General features: G+C 40.4%; 1 protein-coding gene across 1 annotated transcript; it reads left to right on the top strand.

The window, feature by feature from the left end:
* The first annotated feature begins 3430 nt into the window (after positions 1-3430).
* LOC129820361 (protein Bouncer-like) lies at positions 3431-18625 on the top strand. Its single transcript, XM_055877427.1, has 3 exons — positions 3431-3640; positions 16527-16625; positions 17095-18625. The coding sequence occupies exons 1-3, from the start codon at positions 3589-3591 to the stop codon at positions 17310-17312; spliced, it is 369 nt and encodes a 122-aa protein (XP_055733402.1). The 5' UTR covers positions 3431-3588; the 3' UTR covers positions 17313-18625.
* The last annotated feature ends 4467 nt before the right edge of the window (positions 18626-23092 follow it).

Below are 23092 nucleotides of genomic sequence, written 5' to 3'. Positions count from 1 at the left end.
CAGCTTCTGGAAATTCTTGTCCACAATTACATTACAATCAATAGCCCTAACTCTCCAATATTTTCCATACTCCTATTTCTTTTTCTCTCCTATGTTTTATAACTCCTGGGTTTTCTCCTGCTGCAGTGACTGATCAGAATAGAGATTGGCATTGTTGTTTCCTCCCAAACACCCTTTGCATCATTGACATCAGTTGAGAAACATGTCGGAGACTCTGGGATCTGTGAGTAAAACAAAGACAACATTCTCCCGGGCCAAAACAAACTCCTTATTTTAGGATTTGAAGTAATGACTTTGAGGAAGACATTTCATCACTGTTTTGCCTCTGAAGAGGATACACAGAAACGCCCCTTAAAGCCACACTTTCCTGCTCTAAGTCACCTACCACACAAATGCACATAGTAACACAAACACAATTCATTAAATTGCAGAAGAAAACAATGAGTCAAGATCAACTCAACAGGTTATTTAAAAGCTCCCAGTATTTGCTTTTCCAGTTACACTGGTGGGAGTCACTCTGTCAGTCACTGTTAACTCATTTACTAACTGTTTTGTCTTTTGCTGACTCAAACCTCAAAATCTGATCAAGATCAAAATGAGAGACTGACATATCATGAGCACAATTTGGAGAAAGTACAAGGTGCAAATTATCAATGCAGTTTGAGATTCTGCGCAGATTATTAGGCAAAAAGCATTTGTGAAGATCTCCACAGACCTGCAATGACCTATGCATGCTATTTTGAACAGATATGATTACATAATACTAAATGTATAGTTACAGTAACCTCAAAATGTGGCCATGGATGTGTTACTCATTTTAAGATTGAATGTGACATTCGTTTGTAAGATAACTTCAGGCTATGTACTGTATTACAAAAGTAATATTGAATTGTGTTTGGTTGACAATGCAACCAAATGTCAACATTTAAAGGGGATCTACCTAGTGCTTGGAAAGTTCCATCTGAGCCACTTTAATCCCATTTTTTTACTTTTTGGATGAGTTGGAGACATGAATCCAACATACAGTATCAATTTTGTTAATTGTAGACAAACTGGGATTAAAGCAAGTCAGTGGCACATATGGAACTATCCCAGCAGAAGATACATCTACTTCAAATGCTGATATTTGGTTGCATTGACAACCAAACACAATTGAATATCACTTCACTTCACATTTGAAATCAACCAGAGCTTGAAACCCTAGGCCTAATGTATCGTGTATTTTTAGTTAAATTATGGGTTGAATTGAAACAATAGCAAATGCTATATAGGCCTAAATAGCATCATTGATGATTGATAAAGTATGGTCACATTTCATTCGCTCTATTAAACCAGCCCTTTGGAATGTCTTCCATAGCAACAGTGAATCTATTTCATTTTTAAGTGGAGATCTCTCAACAACCATTCTCTCGATAGCACGTTGGTCATAATATCATAGCTAAGCAGGGCTTGTTTAAAACCTTTGGTGGAAGACCAAGAGGTAGCTGTAGTAGATCAATTCTCCAGTAGGAGGTGCTGTCCAGCTTATAGTTTTTTTTTCCTGATAGTGGAAATAATGTTGAAGATCTGACATTGTTTTAAAGGTACAAATTCAACATATTTTATACAAGGTTGGTCTGTTGAAATTTGGTTACCATAATAACAATCCTGTGGTTGAAATTTCCCCCTCAAAACAGTTGATAACTTTTTTCAAATCCAATGTATTTTCCACGTCACAATACGTTGACTAATTACGTTGAAACAACGTTGATTGAATCAGTTTGTGCCCAATGGGTTACCAGAATAACAAGCAAACAAAACACAATAGCAACCATGCATTGCGGAATGTTCTCATTTGGGGGCATGATGGCCAAGCCAATGACTGAAAGAATTGTGTTTCTCTGATCACTCCAACATTCAGTGCTGGAGAAAGATTGTCTCTTAACAGACTCATTCACACAGTGATCTGTTCTAACATGTTGGCGCAGGTTGAATTGGCATGCACATCGCTTATTATATTGCGCTCTGTGTGTGTGTGTGTGTGTGTGTGTGTGTGTGTGTGTGTGTGTGTGTGTGTGTGTGTGTGTGTGTGTGTGTGTGTGTGTGTGTGTGTGTGTGTGTGTGTGTGTGTGTGCATATTTGAGACTTACTACTGCTGATGGGAAAATTCCACACATTGACATTGGAGGTAGGTAAGCCCACTCTATTCCCCTCCCTGTATGTACATCATTATAGATTTGATAGTGATAGTATGGCAGGCCTATGATGTACATACGGGGAGGGGAATAGATACACTTCACATTAGCTGTATTTACCATAGACACTGCGGTTTAAAGAACCAACTGCCACACCTCCAAGGGATATAGACGTACAGGGAGGGAACAAGATGTACTTCGTATTAGCTGTCTTTACCATAGACACTGCGGTTTAAAGAACAAACTGCCACACCTCCAAAGGATATAGACGTACAGCTAATATTATTATTGTCAAATCATTCTAATATTAATATTCCAATGGAGCCAACCTTCAAATGTAATCCTTTTTAGAATTTCAAAAACATATAAACGGTCAATGGTCACATGCACAGTAAGAAACTCAGGCCCTTCCCTTTCACAGGGGAACTATGACACAGAAAATATTTAATGTAGGCTAGTCTTGGAAAATATGATACAGAACTTTCAAACTGGCAAAAAAATGCCAACATAATTTTTTTGACAGAACTATGACCTAAACCACTGGTGTCAAACTCATTCCACTGAGGGCTGAGTGTCTGCAGGTTTTCATTCCCCCACTGATCAATTAAAGTAATTAATTAGTTAGGAACTCCCTTCAAAACATCAGACACTCCTACCCTCCATGGAATGAGTAACGAAAGAACATTGCTTATTGTCTCTTGAGCACCGCCATCACCCGTGCACAGATGGGAGGGCAAATTAGGGTGTGGTGAGAGCTGGGGCATGTTCAGCAGGAAGCAACGTGTTGGAACAATCAGAAAGAAATATGCTATGTAGAACAAACATGCCTCTCCAACACAGTCATGTGCATAGATAGGGCGCCCCTTTGCCCTTCCAATCTCCAAAGTGCCCGCAAGTCGTTGTCAAGGATCAGCTATTTTCCCAATGTCAATCATGTGTTTAGGAGGCACTGAAAATAGCTTACTTACAATTTGTGATGATGAGTGAGTGTGTTGTTGCAGAAATAAATATGCCTATAATAAAAAAAGTTTATTTAGTTTATAATTGCCTACAGTGGCATTTGGTATGCTGTGAATTTCAGAAATGAATTATAAACGTTTTTTTAAGGGGGTGTGGTCATTTTGAACACATGCTCCCCTCAAAGGTATGTATGCACTGCCCTGCTCCGACATGTAGATTAAGGAATCACGCCGGCTCTATTCGTGGAATTTCTATCTGCAACGTTCAGGACGTTTTGCAACGGAATGTGGCCAAGATACCTCTACCTTGTATAACGGCGACGCGTCTGTGGTGATGGGAGGGAGGTTATAAATAGCGAGTTGGTGATCAGCTTTGTTGTTTGAGCACATAGCTAACGGTCCATAGAGGCAAGGATAGAAACACCTGCGAAACTTCTTTTTTGTTTGTTTCAACGATGAACAGAATTATTTTCAGCATTTTCGCAGTTGGCCTGTGTTTTTCAGTTGGTAAGAAACAATTGCTTGTCTCATTTAGGTATCATTTTGATACCTAAAACAATCTTCGATATGTGTGTAATGAATTGTTTAGACTAAACGATATTCGACAATCCTTTTCATCATTCGAAGCTAACCTGTATTTTCTTGTAACAAGATACATGATAGTTTATCATATCAATAGGTTAACTTTACAGCCAATTAGAAAACGTGGATGTCTTAAGAAACCAGATCAGATCTTTTGCCCAATTATTGGCAAAATAACTGGTCTGATTGGTCAAAAGACCAATTACTAGTGAAAAAATATCTGAAAATCAGCCCAATTGTTTGCATTTGAAAGTTCGGATCCTCGTATCATAGAAAGATCGGAAAAGGGGCAAAAAATAAGTAATTGTATTAGTTTTTCTGAAAAGCTCAAAATATATAACAGTATTATGAAATTCTATCTGCTGCTATTTGTCCATGTTATAATGCTAACTGAGTATGCTGCTTGTGTGTGATATTTTTTTGTTTTTATAATTGTATGTTAATTTAAAGTATAATAAGAAAATACTCGGATTCTTCCATAAACTGGTTACAATAAAATAATGTTCAACAGCTTTTTGAACATTTTAATCATCCTTCATTGAAGTGATGGTAATGAAGTGGCCTTTATTTGAGTCTTCAATTGACATCAATGAAACATTTGAGATTAATATCTGAAACTGATTTAATCATATATGTCTTAGCTAAGTAGTGATTATTGTTGACACGATGCCGCTTCTAGAAATTGTAACATTGTAGTTACTAGCCCTAGCCTGTGAAACGTTTACAACGTAGGAGCACACGGGTCGAGAGAAATTCTTGGACAGAGAGTGATTCTTGCCTGTATCTAGTTTATCTAGGGTGTAATCCTTAGTCCAAAAGTTGCAAACGAGTTTCTATTGGATAAATTCCGTTATTTAAAAAAAATCTCCGCTTCGTTTGTTTCCGTTGAAGAAACATTTTAACAGGATCGGCGAAATGTATACACACCTAATCACGCATAAACCCAGTTCACTTTGATTGTAGCCACGTATCCATTGTAGTCTCAATGCACTCTACTCTCACCTTTCCCCTTCGTTTGTGGACTTCAATGAACAACACATCAGCTGTATGAAAAAAAAAAAAAAAAAAAAACTTTTCCAAACCATGTCATAACTGCTACACACAGCCTACATCGTTGTCCCGTTATTAGCTAAAGTAATGTCCTAGTCAACATAGCTAATAGAGCTAATACATTAGTAAACCCACTACAATCATGCAGTAATGTGCCTTTGTAGTCAGTAAGCAGTTAGCAAATGACATACCCAAATCTAACTGCCTGTAGCTCAGGACCTGAAGCAAGAATATGCACATTCTTGATTCCATTTGAAAGGAAACACTTTGAAGTTAGTGTAAATGTGAAATTAATGTAGGAGAATATAACACATTAGGATCTGGTAAAAGTCAATACAAAGGAAAAAACGTGTTAATTTTTTCATCTTTGAAATGCAAGCGAAGGGTCAATGTATTATTCCAGGTTAGGCGACATTTTGATATTTTGCCACTAGATGGCAGCAGTGTATGTGCACATTTTTAGCCTGAACCAATGCATTTCTGTTCAAAATGTTGTATCAAGTCTGCCCAAACGTGCCTAATTGATACATTTTCAATTTCATAACTGTGCGCACTCCTCAAACAATAGCATGGTATTCTTTCACTGTATTAGCTACTGTAAATTGGACAGTGCAGTTAGATTAACAAGATGTTAAGCTTTCTGCCCATATCAGATATGTCTGGGAAATGTTCTTACAACCTCATGCTAATCACATTAGCCTACTTTAGCTCAACCGTCCCATCGGGGGACAACTAGCTAGCTGCATTTGCTAGCTAAGTGGAACTTTTTTTTTAATTTTTGAAGAAATTAATTTGTTGAAATTTTTCTGAGTCAACGACTCAACACATTTTATGCACTTCAGTGATAGCTAGCTGTAGCTTATGCTTTCAGTACTAGATTAATGATCTGATCCTTTGATTGGGTGGACATGTCAGTTCATGCTGCAAGAGCTCTGATAAGTTGGAGTACGTCCTCCGGAAGTTGTCATAATTGCTGTGTAAGTCTATGGAAGAGGGTGAGAACCAAGAGCTTCCTAGATTTTGTATTGAAGTCAATGTACCAAGAGGAGGACGGAAGCTATCTGTCCTCCGGCAACACCATTGTGCTACCCTACAGCATGCTGTTGAGGCTACTGTAGACCATTACAAAAGTGTTTTAATCAATTATTTGATGACGTGAATATATTTTGTATAGTTTTATTGAGTTATCCTTTTTAGATGCATTTTACAATTATGAAATTCGATTAGGATGGTCCTCCCCTTCCTCCACTTATGTACAGATTAATTTTGTTAAAGGGAATGCCTTGTGGTCTAGGGCACTGTAGCGCTAGCTGTGCCACCAGAGTCTCTGGGTTCGCACCCAGGCTCTGTCGCAGCCGGCCGCGACCGGGAGGTCCGTGGGGCGACGCACAATTGCCTAGCGTTGTCCGGGTTAGGGATGGTTTGGCCGGTAGGGATATCCTTGTCTCATCGCGCTCCAGCGACTCCTGTGGCGGGCCGGGCGCAGTGCACGCTAACCAAGGGGGCCAGGTGCACGGTGTTTCCTCCAACACATTGGTGCGGCTGGCTTCCGGGTTGGAGGCGCGCTGTGTTAAGAAGCAGTGCGGCTTGGTTGGGTTGTGCTTCGGAGGACGCATGGCTTTCGATCTTCGTCTCTCCCGAGCCCGTACGGGAGTTGTAGTGATGAGACAAGATAGTAATTACTAGCGATTGGATACCATGAAAATTGGGGAGAAAAGGGGGTATAAAATAAAAAAAGGGACTGCCTTTAATAAACAATGAATCCCTTTGAAAAAAGCCTGTGACATCGGAGTCAATTATGTTAGTGTCAAAATTGATTCAAAGTGTAAATGGAATAACTTTGGTCGTAGTCAATCTTGTCTAAAACACAGTTTGGAACATCTATCACACCGGGTAAATTAAGGTTTGGATTTGATTTGTTTATGTCCATTTGCCCACTAACATGAGTGCGGTGTGTTGCTCTTCATCCAATAACATAGTGAGACAGACTTGCCTAGCAGCTCTGTTTACATAAGACCACACTTCACACATTTTTTAAACTTGAGAAATACTGCACCGAATACCTTAGTTAGACGTGGAATTGCGCCACTAAACATCCTCGGTCAAAACTACAATTAGATTGTTTATCTTAAATTAATTATTGGGATTTTGAGGAAGTTTAAATAGCTTTTCTACAGTGCCTACAGGGGGGCAAACATCAATAACCAAACAAGATATTGGTCAGGAAGACTGAAATCATTTTTTTTCTTTTTCTAATGGGCAACAGAACCATGTGCCAATCAGCCAACGCTTGGTCTGAACATTAATACGCATCACTTGTGATTTGATTTTGGAAGCATAAGGACCTTTCAAATTAGCAATCATTTTCAAAAACAAAACGTTAAATTGATTCACACCTTTTTTATAGGGTTAGTGGTCCCACACTGCCATATCTCCATGTTACAGTGTGTGTTTACAGAAGACTGAGGGACCACCTGTACTAATGAGCTATCTAGCATGTTCCCGAAAACCTGTGTGTAAAGGATGAAGGCTGCCAGAAAAATGTCACTGAAAAATACTGTTGGCTGCTACTGTTAGAACCGGTTAAAATTGTGTACAGTAAGTATATTTTGCATTAGTGAAATTATTTGGATGTGATATGAAACTAAAGGTCTTTATTTTGCATTAGTGAAATTATTTGGATGTGATATGAAACTAAAGGTCTTTATGTTTCTAGAACCTTATCGCAATTGAGAATCGATTCGGTTTAAATTGAGTTTTTGGCTGCCAGAGCCAGTCTACCTCTGAAAATAACATGAGGTCCTTGGATCTTAAGGAGTAACAGGACCGTCAGGAGTAACGGTACCATTAGGCTCCTTAAGAGTACATCTTGGGCTAATGTAGCCCATCTTTGTAAACCTGGGATGACAGTACATAACTGTCACACCACCACATCCACAACGTATGATACCACTACACAACAATATTAGTGAACGTGTGCTATGGCCCGTATGCGTGTCTCTTCAGTCCCCACTGTTTCATAAAGTGTGGAGAAAAAATATAGAATAATTTGCTTCTACTGCTTGCATCAATTACCTGATGTGGAATAGAGTTCCATGTAATACTGTGCGCCTCCCATAGTCTGTTCTGGACTTGTGGATTGTGAAGAGACCTCTGGCATGTCTTGTGGGGTATGCATGTGTGTCCGAGCTGTGTGCTTGTAGTTTAAACAGACAGCTTGGTACATTCAGCTTATCAACACCTCTAACAAAAACAAGCCGTGATGAAGTCACTCTCCTCCACTTTGAGCCATGAGCTTGACATGCATATCATTAATGCTAGCTCTCCATGTACATTTAAGGGCCAGCCGCACTGCCCTGTTCTGAACCAGTTGCAATTTTTCAAAGTCCCTCTTTGTGGCACCTGACCACACGACAGTAGTCCAGGTGTGACAAACTAGGGCTTGTAGGACCTGCCTTGTTGACCGTGTTGTCAAGAAGGCAGAGCAGCGCTTTATGGACAGACTTCTCCCCATTTTAGTGTAACCGATGTGAAATGGCTGGCTAGTTAGCGGTGGCGCGCTAATAGCGTTTCAATCGGTGATGTCACTCTGAGACCTGAAGTAGTTGTTCCCCTTGCTCTGCAAGGGCCGCGGCTTTTGTGGCGCGATGGGTAACGATGCTTCGTGGGTGTCAGTTGATGTGTGCAGAGGGTCCCTGGTTCGAGCCCAGGTAGGGGCGAGGATAGGGACGGAAGCTATACTGTTACATTAGCTACTGTTGTATCATGTTTTGACCATGATAGTTTACAATCCAGGGTCACGCCAAGCAGTTTAATCTCAATTTGCTCAATTGCCACATTATGAATTACAATATTTAGTTGAGGTTTAGTGAATGTCCCAAATACAATGCTTTAAGTTTATTAATATTTAGGACTAATGTATTCCTTGCCACCCACTCTAAAATTAAATGATGCAGTCGCTGTAGTAGCTGACGTATACAGTGTTTATTTTTATTTAACCTTTAACTAGGCAAGTCGGTTAAGAACAAATTCTTATTTACAATGACGGCCTACCAGAAGGCTGCCTGCGGGGACGGGGGCTGGGATTAAAAGTTAGACCCTACCATTGAAGTTTGGGGTCACTTAGAAATGTCAGTTTTTTAAATACATTTTTAAAATTGTCCATTTTAAAATATCATTGATCAGAAATAGTCATTTACAACGTCTACACTATCGTAGCTGGAAACGGCAGGTTTTTAATGGAATATCTACATAGGCATACAGAGGCCCATTATCAGCAACATCACTCCTGTGTTCCAATGTCACGTTGTGTTAGCTAATCCAAGTTTATCATTTTAAAAGGCTAATTGATCTTTAGAAAAGCCTTGTGCAATTATGTTAGCACAGTTAAACTGTTGTTCTGATTTAAAGAAGCAATAAAACTGTCCTTTAGACTAGGTGAGTATCTGGAGCATCAGCATTTGTGGGTTCTATTACAGGCTCAATGTCCAGAAACAAATCTTTCTTCTGAAACTCCAGCTACAATAGTCATTTACAACATTAACAATGTCTACACTGTATTTCTGATCAAGAGATGATATTTTAGTGAACAATTTTTTTATTTTTTTTTTCAAACAAAAACATTTAAGTGACCCCAAACTTTAGTGTGTAGTACAAAACACACCACAAGGGACAACACTACATAAAGAGACCTAAGACAACAACATAGCAAGGCAGCAACACATGGTAGCAGCACAAAACATGGTACAAACATTGGGCACAGACAACAGCACAAAGGGCAAGAAGGTTGAGTCATCTGAAAAGGGGCCTAAACAGCTGCCCTGGGGAATTCCTGATTCTACCTGGATTATGTTGGAGAGGCTTCCATTAAAGAACACCCTCTGTTCTTTTTAGACATAACTCTATCCACAATATAGCAGGGGGTGTAAAGCTATAACAAGACTTTCCGGTAGCAAACTATGATCGATAATGTCAAAAGCCACACAAAACAGCCCCGACAATTGTTTTATAATTTTCTCTCAGCCAATCAGTCATTTGTGTAAGTGCTGTGCTTGTTGAATGTCCTTCCCTATAATCGTGATGAGTGTCAATTTATTTACATTAAAATAGCGTGTCTGGTCAAACACAATTTCTTCAAAAAGTTTTCTAAGGGTTGATAACGGGCTGATTGGTCGGCTATTTGAGCCAGTAAAAGGGGCTTTACTATTCTTGGGTAACGGAAATTATTTTACTTCTCTCCAGGCCTGAAGGCACACACGTTCTAGTAGGCTTAGATTGAAGATATGGCAAATAGGAGTGGCAATATCGCCCGCTATTATCCTCAGTCATTTTCCATCCAAGTTATCAGACCCTGGTGGCTTGTAGTATATTCTAATCTTACTACACTTGCACACACTGTACAGAGATTTTCTATTGTGTTATTGACTACGTTTCTTTATCCCATGTGTAACTCTGTTGTTTATGTCGCTTTGCTTTATTTTGGCCAGGTAGCAGTTGTAAATGAGAACTTGTTTTCAACTGGCCTACCTGGTGAAATAAAATGCATTTTAAAAATCCCTCTGGTAAAGAATAACATGTATTGCTAACAGGCTAAGGAAACTTCATAATTTGGGTGAAGTATACCTTTAATTTGCCATGAAACGCCATTATTCCTAACTTGGTGGCTCTTGTACATTTTTATTTTAGCCAAATTCATTCCACCCTATTTGATGTTTGGGTTGGTATGTGTGGTTTGTCAAACCCTTAGGCACAGATACAGGCATACTAGACTCGCCTAGATTGCGTGTCAGAACCTGTCCACATTATGCATCTGATTTTTACAGGCTTGCCGTTTTTATGCATTACCTTAATTCTGCTAAGATAGCCTTTGTACAATCTCAGGTTTCAAACCACACCCTTAGGATAGGATTTTCTGCAGTCATCTACCTTGACTGAGTTCTTCCTGGATTGTGAATATGTAAGAATCGAAATGACACAAACAATTTCTGGCCTCATTTCTCATGATTTTTACAAAATATTTTCAGAACATGATTTGATACATTTGCATAAGTTCCCCTAAAGTTTTTTGTTGGTGAAACTAAGAACGTATGAGAATGTAATGTTGCTGGCTTACTCTTTTGGCTCAGTGTTGTTCAGTGTAATACTCTGGGGTGTATTCACTAGGAACCAAATGGGAGGGTCCTACCTGAATTTGTGCAATAGAAACTCATCTTGAAAATGTTGATACCCTTATCTGAATCCCACAGTTCTTACATTTCTAACAGTACTAAGGATGTGTTTGTAGGACTTTTGTAAAACTGAAATGTACTTTTGAGGGCAGTAGACAATATGTGTAGTTTAGAAAATGCCACCAGATGGGGCCAGAGTTTAAGAGGTTAAACCTTTCAGGGACATGGCGTAGAACTAGTGTGCATTGCTGACACCCTCAAGGTAAAACATTTTACTTGACAACTGCATTGTCATGGGTATTATGGTACACTATGTATACACAAAAGTATGTGGATACCCATTGAAATTAGTGGATTTGGCTATTTTAGCCACACCATTGCAGACAGGTGTATAAAATCAATCACACAGCCACACAATCTCCATAGACAAACATTGGCAGTAGAATGGCCTTACTGAAGAGCTCTGTGACTTAACCTGGAACCATCGTAGGATGCCATCTTAAACTAAAGTTTGGTGGCGGAGGAATAATGGTCTGGGGCTGTTTTTTATGGTTTGGGCTAGGCCCCTTAGTTCCAGTGAATGGAATTTATTAACGCTACAGCATACAATTACATTCTTGACGATTCTGTGCTTCCAACTTTCGCAATAGTTCGGGGAAGGCCCTTTCCCGTTTCAGCATGACAATGCCCCTGTGCACAAAGCGAGATCCATACAGAAATGTCGAGATCGGTGTGGAAGAACTTGACTGGCCTGCAGAGCCCTGACCCCATCGAACACCTTTGGGATGAATTTGAACGCCAACTGTAAGCCAGGCCTAATCACCCAACATCAGTGCTCGACCTCACTAATGCGCTTGTGGCTGAATGGAAGCAAGTGCCCGCAGCAATGTTCCAACATTTTAGTGGAAAGCCTTTCCAGAAGAGTAGAGGCTGTTGTAGCAGCAACAGTTGACCAACTCCATATTAATGCCCCTTATTTTGGAATGATATGTTTGACGAGCAGGTGGCAACTATGAAAATAAGAGTCGCACACTCCATATTTAAACTCACAGTAATTTATTGGGTATTTACATACTTTTGGTAATGTAGCGTTTTTGTCAAATATAACCTTTTTTAGAAAACGTTTAGGGGAAACGGATAAATTGGGAAAGGCAAACAATACTAAATACTTTTGCTCGGCTTTACTGAATACAGGTTGGAATGAACATTGGAGTAGTTCCAGGCTTTATTTGTGAAGGATTTTAGCACATAAGCAAATATTTTGTGTACTATATGTCCAGGTTATTTAAATAAGATGAGACTTGCTCAGTTGAGACCACATTAGACAACTTAAAATTAATAGAATCATCGCCACTGTCCTCCCCTTTTCAATTATTTTGTTGCACTGTACTTCATGGTGGGCCTTAACTGGGAGTTGCGTAACCAATTGTCCTGAACCTGAATAACCTGATTGGTTAATTTACGGAATCCTGATCTACCTTTCGTTCACTGGAATTCAATACACAATGTTTGTTGAAAGCCTTAATCTGCCTGGTCAAGGCTCTAGATTACGACGCACCATGGAAGTCTCATCAGGCAACATTGTCATCAGGTGGACAACTTTGGTACTCATTTTAGAAATCTATCAAGTCTGTTTTGCTCATTTATAAAACCTGATGAGATGAGCATCTGCAAATGTAGTGTTTTTGTCCAACAGTAACACAGGGAGAATATTTCCTTATGATACCAGTTTACTTTAGGTATCTTTTTTAAGATGGCATTTTGTCTCTTTTCACAGAATGTTGCCTTGTGTCCAGTAGTGGAAAAAGTACCCAGTTGTCATACTGTAATTTTACTCAAGTAATAGAAAATAACTTGCGTGGTAAAATACTACTTGAGTAAAAGTATTTGGTTTTAAATCTACATAAGTATCAAAAGTAAATGTTATTGCTGAAGTATAAATCATTTCAAATTCCTTTCTATATTAAGCAAACCAGACAGCAAGGGGCACACCAACACACAGATGTAATTTACAAACAAAACATGTGTGTTTAGTGAGTCCACCAGATCAGAGGCAGTAGGGATGACCAGGGATGTTCCCTTAATTGCGGGACTGGACCATTTTCCTCTCCTGCTAAGCATTCAATATGTAACATACTTTTGGGTGTCAGGGATCATGTATGGAATAAAAAGTAAAGTACGTTTTCAAATATAAATGAAGTACAGATACCCCAAAAATACCACTTAGTACTTTACACCGCTGCTTGCGTAAAACTCCTTACAGAACAAACACCCGACAGTATACAAAAACATAAATAGGGCTGAGGACTGTACAGGGGACTATACAACTGACTATCAAGGCTGTTTTGGTTGGCTTGGTAGTTCTAATGGAACCCATGCAATACTGCATAGTAGTTTAGGAGTTTTCTTTCAGGTGGGGGAATTTAAGATGCTTGAATGTTGCAACAGTCCAATAAAATTCCCCATGTCGACTATTTTGTGACATAGTAATCTTGTGTATTTATCAGTCTGCCTTACACTTTGTCCATGTAATAATAATTCCCCTTATGTGGTATAACACAAACCATATTGTTTCTAATAATGTATGTCTTAAACATATAGTACGTCCAGTCTGCCTTAAAGCATAACATTTGACAGTCATAGGCCACATTATTGTTTGGGCATTTTTTTTGTGTGAGTTGTATGAGCAACTGTTTATTCATACTCAATGGTCACTGTCCTCTTAAAAGGCAATGATGGTGGAGACAATTATTAAGAGGTTGCTTGTGTGGTGAACATTCCCCCTAATCCCCATGACGACAAATATAGAATCAGACAATGACCATTATGGTGCCTCGGTCAGTTCCCATGTGACTCATCGCGTCACCCCATGCCCTTGCGTGCCCGAACAAGGCGTGTGCGCTCATCCTTAACACCGTCATTGCGTCGGTAAATTACCTGTTGTGGCAGGAGTGCAGCCAACTGTAAGCCTAGCGGCAGTTCTGTTTACGCTACCTGACTGTCACCTGTTTGTGTGAGGCGGTGACCGATTGGTGGAGCGATGGGAGAGACTGGGCAACGGGTTTGACCGGATTTGTGAAGAGGATAATTTCAAGGCGCGGCCCCAAGACTCACAGAAAAACATTCATGTCATGACTCATGTACGTTACTATGCACAGTATGGCAACCTTGTTTGGTGTGCTTTCAGGAGCTGAGCCTGTAGGTTTTTGTATGTACTGTAGTGGTATGGTAGGGGAATTAGCATTCTCATTGAAGTCTATTGTTTTCACTCATGGGGACTGTTTCCCGGACACATTTAAGTCTAGTCTTGAACTAAAAAGCGTGGTCAAAATAGCTTTAGTCCAGGACCTAGCTTGATTTGTGTCTGGGAAACGTCACTTAGGCTGAGTTTACACAGGCAGTCCAACTCTGCTCTTTAGAACAATTGTCAAAAGAGCTGCTCTGATTGGTCAGAAGACCAATAAGTGGAAAAAATATCAGAATTTGGCAGCTTTTGTAAATGCAGCCTCTGCATTTAGGTCAAAGCATTGAGTGGGAAGGTTTTTGAAAAGTAGAAGTTTTACTTGTGCGCTTACATCTGTCCTGTCTGCATTCTCTGGGTATTCCCTCAAGGATGTCCTTGTCGGAAAGACACCTTATTTCATATTTGAACCTAAAGAATGGAATTCAAACAATGATTGAATGATCAGATCACATGGCAACAAGCGGTTTTGATACACTGAGTGGCTTTAAAGTTGGATAAAAGCTGAATCAATGTCTGGAAGGTTACATAATGATACTTTGTCATGTACTGTATCAAAGACCGTGGACACCTGCTCGTCGAACATCTCATTCCAAAACCATGGGCATAAATATGGAGTTCCTTTCACTGGAACTAAGGGGCCAAGCCCGAACAATGAAAAGCATCCCCAGATCATTATTCCTCCTCCCACCAAACTTTACAGTTGGCACTATGCATTGGGGCAGATGGTTCTCCTGGCAGCCGCCAAACTCAGATTTGTCCATCGGCCTTCTAGATGGTGAAGCGTGATTCATCACTCCAGAGAATGCGTTTCCACTCCTCCAGAGTCCAATGGCGCCAAGCTTTACACCACTCCAACTGACGCTTGGCACTGCGCATGGTGATCTTCAGGTTTGTGCTCGGCCATGGAAACCAATTTCATGAAGCTCCCGACTAACAGTTCTTATGCTGACATTGCGTCCAGAGTCAATTTGGAACTCAGTAGTGAGTGTTGAACCCGAGGACAGATGATTTTTTTACGCACTACGTGCTTCAGCACTTGGGGTTCCCATTCTGTGAGCTTGTGGCCTACCACTTCGCGGCTGATGTTAATTGCCCCTAGACGTTTCCACTTCACAATAACAGCACTTCCATTTGACATGGGCAGCTGTAGCAGGGCAGAAATATGACGAACTGACTTGTGAAGGTGGCGTCCTATGACAGTGCTACATTAAGTCACTGAGCTCTTCAGTCAGGCCATTCTACTGCCAATGTTTGTCTAAGGAGATTGCATGGCTGTGTGCTCACTTTTATACACCTGTCAGCAATGGGTGTGGATGAAACGGCCGAATCCACTAATTTGAAGGTGTACACGTACTCTTGTGTGTATATATTGTGTGGAACATGACACCCAAGCAGTTGAGTCATTTGGTTGGATTTTGGGGATCCGCTCGCATTCAATAGAAGTTTGTGTTTTTTTTTTAAATCAGGAGTGGCACTTTCTTTGATTGGGTGTGACCGAAACCAGTGTTTGGGAGGGGGGTGCAGGCTTCTGCATGACGCTTTTACAACCTTTCTAAGCAACCCAATGTTCCTTGGCTCAATCAAAAATTGCTTAAATTATTTGTTTTGTCCACCAGACATTGATAATTGAAGGCCACACCATGTTTTCCCGCTTCATGGAAAACGCCTACATTTGTAGGTGACGTGCACACACTGGCATATACGTACGCTGTTTTACTTACTGGCCCAGTCATGGGATGAGTTTGTCACACACGACTTGATGGACAGGTTTTGAACTCCTAAGGTACTGCGTGTGTCTGGGAGTGTTATTTGAATAAGTCAACTTGCTCAGGGACTTGCAACTAATTGGTTGAATTTATGGTTGTTGCGGCCATTCATTTCATTCTGTAGTTTCCGGCAGACCATTCCTCCTCTGCCCTCTAAAACCACTAAACTATTTTATAAAGTAGGGTAGTTCCCTGACCAGATATGGCTCTGTTTTTGGAGTGGCGCTTACTGGGAAGCAGCCATTTTGTCTGTCCCCATCAAGAGCTACACACAGAGCATCAGCCTTTGTTTTGAGTAGTGAACATATTCAAACAACCATGCCCTTCTATGACTAACCATAATGGTACCTACGCAGGTTGGACTCTTCATCCACTGAAGTGAACAAAACCGGGGAGAGTCAACGGCTAAAACGTTGCGTTAGTCTCTTAACATGGGATGGGCCAGTCTCAATTATGTAGGATTGCATCAACACGCATTAGGTCGAGGGCCTTATCTACAAGAAGGTTTACTTGAACATGATAATTTGTAGAATGGCATGGTCATTTATTGCTTCGTTTTTATTTATCTTGCTTTCTCATCCCAGGCCAGGCTCTGCAGTGCTACGAATGTCAAATCTGCCTCTTCAAGACCAAAGTCACCTGCGAGGCCGGGGAGCAATGTTTCAACGGTGTCGGAAAAGCAGGTAAGGACCTAAGGACTGGCTGACACGGGTCATAGGTGTCTTTCATTGTAAACATTTAGCAGACGCTCTTATCCAGTGCGACTTAGTGAGTTCAACACCGGTAGATAAACAACCATATATAGCAGTCATTGTAAGTACGAACTTTCCTCAATAAGCAGCTTACAGTATCAGCAAAATTGGTAAAAGACAAATGAGTTTGCTACAAACACCAGTACAACAGTAAGGTTTATTTTTACACCTTTTTAAAGAGCTTTTGTCCTCTTCAGAAGCCAACAAGGAAGGAAGACAACCTGCTACCATCCCTTTGCAGATGCTAAAATTTCACTTGTCAGCATTCTGCCTTGGGGCAAAAAGCTTATGGAAAACCACTTACGATTCGTAGTTTGTTGAATTACGTGCCGCTTGGCACGACGATGCCCAAGTAAATAAGTTAAGAGGCACCACATTATGTCTGTTTTTTCATCCACAGCTAAGGTTTTGGACATCAAGACAAAAGGCTGCCTGAAAATGGACAACTGCAACAAGGTGACTGATACCAAGATCCCTTTCATTTCCAACAGCACAGTCTACAGCGTAAACAAGACCTGCTGTAGCACGGACCTGTGTAACGCTGCCCCGGGCCTGCCCCGAATGCGCTTCCTGCACCTGGCCCTCGCCACCACCTTCGTGACCAAAGTCCTGGTGTAATGGGGGGGGGGGAGCCCTCTGGCCTACACGTATGCATATACAGAGGTTGATATGCATGTAGGTTGACGGTTCACACACACCAATATTAGCAGTAATCTGTCCATGTATAGAAGTCCTGCATTATCTTATATAATTTAGGCCAAGGAGGAAACATTTGTTAGTGTATCTTAAACCATCTAAACTTCAATTATTTCTACCCAAATTTTTTTTGTCCTTGATGCCTCTAAATCTCTCAATTTGTTTTATTGCTCACTTGGAAATGCAGTCAGATTAGCTTTTTTCCCTGACCCTCATTCCGTTGCACTTACACACCAGGGAAAACATTCAATTCAATGGAATGCTCTAGAATGCTCATATACAATAGGCAAGTTTATCAACTTAATTGAGCAGATGTTTTCTGGCACTTTAGTAGGATGAAGCGCTTCAGTCACTATACTGTATATGTGAATCTGTCAGTATATGTGTATACTGACAGATTCATTCATCATCAATAGGGAGCTCCGCTAACAAAGACAATCTTTACCATCTTTGGTGTTGGTTATACCGGCTTATACAGTAGGTGTTATGGGTGATGGGCTGCATGTATAACCATTCAGTGTTGTCCCAATTGCCATGCTCTATTATACAGTATATCTTCTTAGGACGCCGCAGGCCATCAGCTTGAATGAGGCCAATGTATACATTTCAAGGGTTAAGTACATGCCATTTCAGTCAATGTTAATTTCAGATGAATGCTAATTTCAAACCACTATTTCAATTTGATGTTCACTGTTAATGAGCTGATTATCCAGCCACTTGGTGTTGGGGAGCTCCACTGATCACCCAAATTAATAATGCAATTGCTCTATGACCATGTTTCCCCCAGTCATGCGCTAAATGATGACCTAGACCAAAGGAGGGCTAGTTGCTAAACTAGTCTCTCTCCCTAGAAAGGGCAAGCAATGTGGTTAATCTTGTTTTGACCGGGAACTGTATTTTTGGCCACCCTGCCTATTCCTTTTTGCCTAAAGTAATGCTTGTATTTGTATGGCAATATTACAATGTAGAGAATTAAATCAAGCTTTTTAAATGCTATATTTTTATTAATAGGATTATTTTCTAGGTTAAAATTGGACATTTGTCAAACTTACTTTCTTGTTTGGGAAGAACTGTGTACTAATTTGATGTTAGCCATGTAACTAAATGGCTTGACTGATTGGGTAAATATGAAACATTTTATTTTTGCAAACCTATTTTAAACAATGTGTATACTGTACGTGATTGCTGGGTGACTGTGCAAAATAAATAAAATCAATAAATGATTAAAGCTTCTACAAAAATCCCTTACCACCTTAATTCTTTGCTATTGTCTATCGGCGTCATTACCTTTTTTTCCACCCCCAAACAAACCAGTCAAGTTTGTAGCTTAGCAGTACACAGGTTTTCCCCTCTCCGGTGCCCACTCAAACCACTTAAAAACCTGGTGAAAATTCACAATAGCCCTCTTTTTCTATACCATGCCTGTGTTTCGTCAAGTACAAGTAGAATTTTGCGACGAATGAGTCAGTTATTCGTTCATCCGCACCCGCCCATCTATGTGACAATCTGAGGCCCCGACCCCTCAAATAGGGCGATAGAAAATGCCCTTTTGTAAACCTAATTTAGATGAATTAACTCCACGATTTACAATAGCGATGAGTAGTGTGGAGCTCCGATGTCACAAATGAACATTATTCCGTGTAAATGCGGGCGATTCTTTAGTTGCCGAAATCGATTGTTTGATTTTATCCCTTACAAAAACAAGTTACAACCGCAGTAACTGCAATCAACTGTGGTATTTTGGATGCAGTAATTGCAGTTATACTGCAATCTTAGTAAGAACTGTAACGTCACCGCACAACTCCATCAATAGTTTATTCAGTAACATTTAGATAGTCTACCAAGATGTTGGAAAGCAGAAACATAAGCCTATTTGTTAGTCAACTCCTCTATAATTAGGAGAACCGGGACGAAAGTAACTTTATTCCTTATTTACTCCGATAGATGGTAAAGAGTATAAATGAAATAGACCGAGAACAGAACTACCGCAACAACTTTTGTACCTGGCAGCGGGGCGAGAGTAAGACAGCCTTGGGATGGAAGTAACATGCTGACCAGACCGGACGCGTCGCAATATACATTTAGAAATCCATGTTATTCAATTATTGCACCCACACTGCTCGCGAGCGTCTGCAGATCTCGCTGAAAATACTGCCTCTCCCATCTCAGTGGTTTATAGAAGCAGGTACCCACGTGGGTGATTGAAAGAAGATCTTTGTTGCCGGTTGTCATTAATACTGCAATGAAACAGCAGGGAGCAGGTCTCGAACCCTAGATTTCGGTGCTTATAAACCCATTGTATTGCCATTACAATACAATGGCAGTTTAGATGCGATCACCATATAAGTTCAAAGATAAAAGCCTGGAAGGAGGAGAGATGACTAGAAACAATTCGGTTGGCCGTTTAATGTGTGGATTAATTGTCGGAGTAGAGGTTCTTGTCCATTTCAGGTAAAATAACTCAATGTTTATATCCCAGGACAAATTAGCTAGCAACAGCAAGCTAGCTAAATAGGACAAATTAACTTTAGCTAGCAAGTGCAAGCTAGCTAGCTAAATTGCCATACATGTTTAATGCTTTTCGACCTGTCCCCAAATTAATGTCATTGGCTCAGTTTGTTTTGATATTTTAACCTGCGTGTCGTGATCGCGTTTGGTGTAGGGGGACAAAATACATTTAAGCACGATAGCACACGCGCGGAGCCGGTTTGGGTTCAGCATAACAGCTAGCGGGAAGTACACTAAATCTGTTATATTTGTAACGTTCGTTACTTTCAACAAATGTACCATAGGTTTGAAATGTATGAAAATTAACCATGCGTCAACATCACATGCGCGCAACCACAGTATTTTGCATTACAATATTAAATCGGACAGAAATGGGAAATGGATCACATAATAGCTATATTAACTATTTTCTCTTTAATGGGAAAATGTAGTAGGGGATGTTTTTCACAATTTTCAATGAGTATTCACGTTTAGCCCTGCCAATCAGATGAGCCCCAGCTGTCCTTGTCACGCATGCTCCTCATGTCTTAAAGGAATGTTTTTATTCTCTTCACAAAAGGCAAACTCATACTTATCACATTCCATGGCTTGACACAAGATAATTGACCCCATTATAGTAAAGATGTTTTTTTTTAACCACTAACCTGTCGATTAAAGCTTGTGAGAAGCTGATCAATTAAGTCAATTGATTAAGGTACAATTATGATTTAATTTTCAAACATTGTCACTTGTTGATATTTTGCTAACATATAAGCAATATGAACTAAAGAAGACAAGGGCCTGTGCTTAAAAGTTTTTTTTTTATTCCAGGTTAACGTGTAATTTATCCCAGGCTACCCAAGACTATGTCACTAGATTGGTTAAGAAAAGTACATGTTAAACAACTAAACATAACTCTACAACCAAAAAAACATTAGCGAGTCTTTTTTCTTACATCGTACAAAACTTGATATCTCGGCAAAACATGGTTGGACTGGTATTATTATTTTTTTTGCAGGGGTCTTGTCCTCTGCATTAGGAACCTTCTTCGGTGAGGTTTAACGGCGGTTGGCATCCAATATTAATGGTGCATTTCCAGCCACCAATGAATTGTACTGGAGTATAAATGTATTATACTTTGTGATACAAAAAGGGGAAATAAAAAAATAACAAATTACCCTGCCAACAAACCTTATACTCAAAAACCCACCACCCCATTCCACTATTTTGATCCTACACCAGGTTGACGCCCTAGGAGGACGGGACACTACCATTTAACAAAACCCTGTAACACTTCTACAGTAAAATCTCATAAACCCAAGTACTTCTCTGCAGCTGCCACAACTATTTTCTCTGATTTACATTCCATTTCTGCAGTACAGTTAATAACCATGCCAATGAACGCTAAAAAAAAGCCCCTTCCTGAAGCATATTTCATTCGGGCAAAAGTCTACTACTCACCGGGAGCCTCTTAGGATCCCTCACCCTTGACCCATCTTCCTGTACTTTCTTCACTGTCTCAGCAAACAACACCTTCTGTACAACAACTCTAACCCTAGCAACCTCCACCTGCTTCTCTCACACTTCTGATCCCCAGCATGGGCACCCATACAGTTAAACACACACTGCTTCTTTCACCAATACTTCACAATCCTTTGTCCCATGCCCTCCTGCACACTTCTCACATCTAGGAAACTCCCTCCTACACACTGCTGAAACATAACCATAAGCTTGGCACCTGAAACATCGTAGTGGATTCGGCACAAAAGCTCTTACGGGATAACTGACATATCCTAACATTACTTTGTTGGGTAACAACTCAGCATCAAAACTTAAAAAGAACAGACAGTGACTCTTCTGTTTCACGCCACCGGGTCTGGGCTTCACAGACACCGGGAATCTTCAACATTAGTTATCCAGCTCCACCCTCACCGCTACCACTGTAATCACTCACTCCTTTCAATGGCATCCTGTTCCTGAGAGCAAAGCAAGAACAGGTCTCATTCCCATTCACGTGGCGCCTGCTCCCTCTGGACAAAAGAAACACAATCATCACAAGTCCCCTTCAGGTTAACTTCACCAATTCAACCGCACCCAACCTGAAACCACATATGGTCCAGCCAAAACTGAGTGGTGCCCTTTCTCCAAAAATCACTCCTACTGGACCAGATTCATCTTTACCATGACCATCGGTGTGAGGCTCGTGCTCCGAGATCTTCACCACACCTGCCAACAGGTAATTCATCCTCATTCTCTTCCCATTCAACCCCAGAGCGACTGGAGTACAGCTCATTCTGTTTGTACTTGACGCCAATCTTCCTCGACGCACCGTCTCCCTTATGGTTGCTAGCTTCATCAGATTCACACTCGTAACCTACTTCCTTCCACCTCATCGACCCCAAACCTGGAAAACTACATTTCATAACACTATCAGTGTCGGATGCCTTGTTCCTATCGCCATCTTCGAGCGCATGTTCTCCCGCTCAATGTTCTCGAGTTCTCCGCCGTTGTTTTATGAACTTGCTGACTTCTCGTTAATCAATAGGCTATGTCAAAATATACACAGGTGATATTGGGGTGTCTTTGAATCCGGAGACACAGAGACCCAAAAAATCAAGGCAACAACATTATAGAAACAAGGACAGTGAAAAAGGATAGTTTATAGTGCCTTTGAATCTACAGTGTCTAAGGAGTACTGCCAGAATGGCTCTCTTTGTTTTAGTTTACATATGTCACCTCATCTTGGTGAAATGTAGACGTGCTCTAGAGCTACAAAGCGCAGGGAGGAAGTCTCCGACCACATTTTCCAATCAAGCATACAGTACCAGTCAAAAGTTTTTGACTAAGAAGCAGAGAGATGGAGTGCTGTATCAGATGACCTGGCCTCGACAATCTCCACCTCAACCCAATTGAAATGGTTTGGGATGAGTTGGACCACTGAGTGAAGGAAAAGCAGCTAACAAGTGCTCAGCATATGTGGGAACTCCTTCAAAACAGTTGGAAGAGCGTTCCTCGTGAAGATGGTTGAGAGAATGCCAAGAGTGTGCGAAGCTGTCATCAAGGCAAAGGGTGGCTACTTTGAAGAATCTAAAATATTAAATATATTTTGATTTGTTTTGATATCGTCACTATTATTCTAGAATGTAGAAAATAGTAAAAATAAAGAAAAAACCTTGAATGAGTAGGTGTGTTCAAACTTTTGACTGGTACTGTAA

Source organism: Salvelinus fontinalis, chromosome 22 (genome assembly GCF_029448725.1).
Source record: "Salvelinus fontinalis isolate EN_2023a chromosome 22, ASM2944872v1, whole genome shotgun sequence".
NCBI classification, from domain to species: domain Eukaryota; kingdom Metazoa; phylum Chordata; class Actinopteri; order Salmoniformes; family Salmonidae; genus Salvelinus; species Salvelinus fontinalis.
This window is presented reverse-complemented; position numbering and strand designations above follow the sequence as displayed.

Bases quoted from the DNA above. Each gene is read 5' to 3' on its own strand.
- LOC129820361 (XM_055877427.1), top strand. From the start codon at position 3,589: ATGAACAGAATTATTTTCAGCATTTTCGCAGTTGGCCTGTGTTTTTCA. The intron at 3,641-16,526 runs GTAAGAAACAAT...TTCTCATCCCAG, and splicing joins TGGCCTGTGTTTTTCAGTTG to GCCAGGCTCTGCAGTGCTAC. The intron at 16,626-17,094 runs GTAAGGACCTAA...TTTCATCCACAG, and splicing joins CAACGGTGTCGGAAAAGCAG to CTAAGGTTTTGGACATCAAG.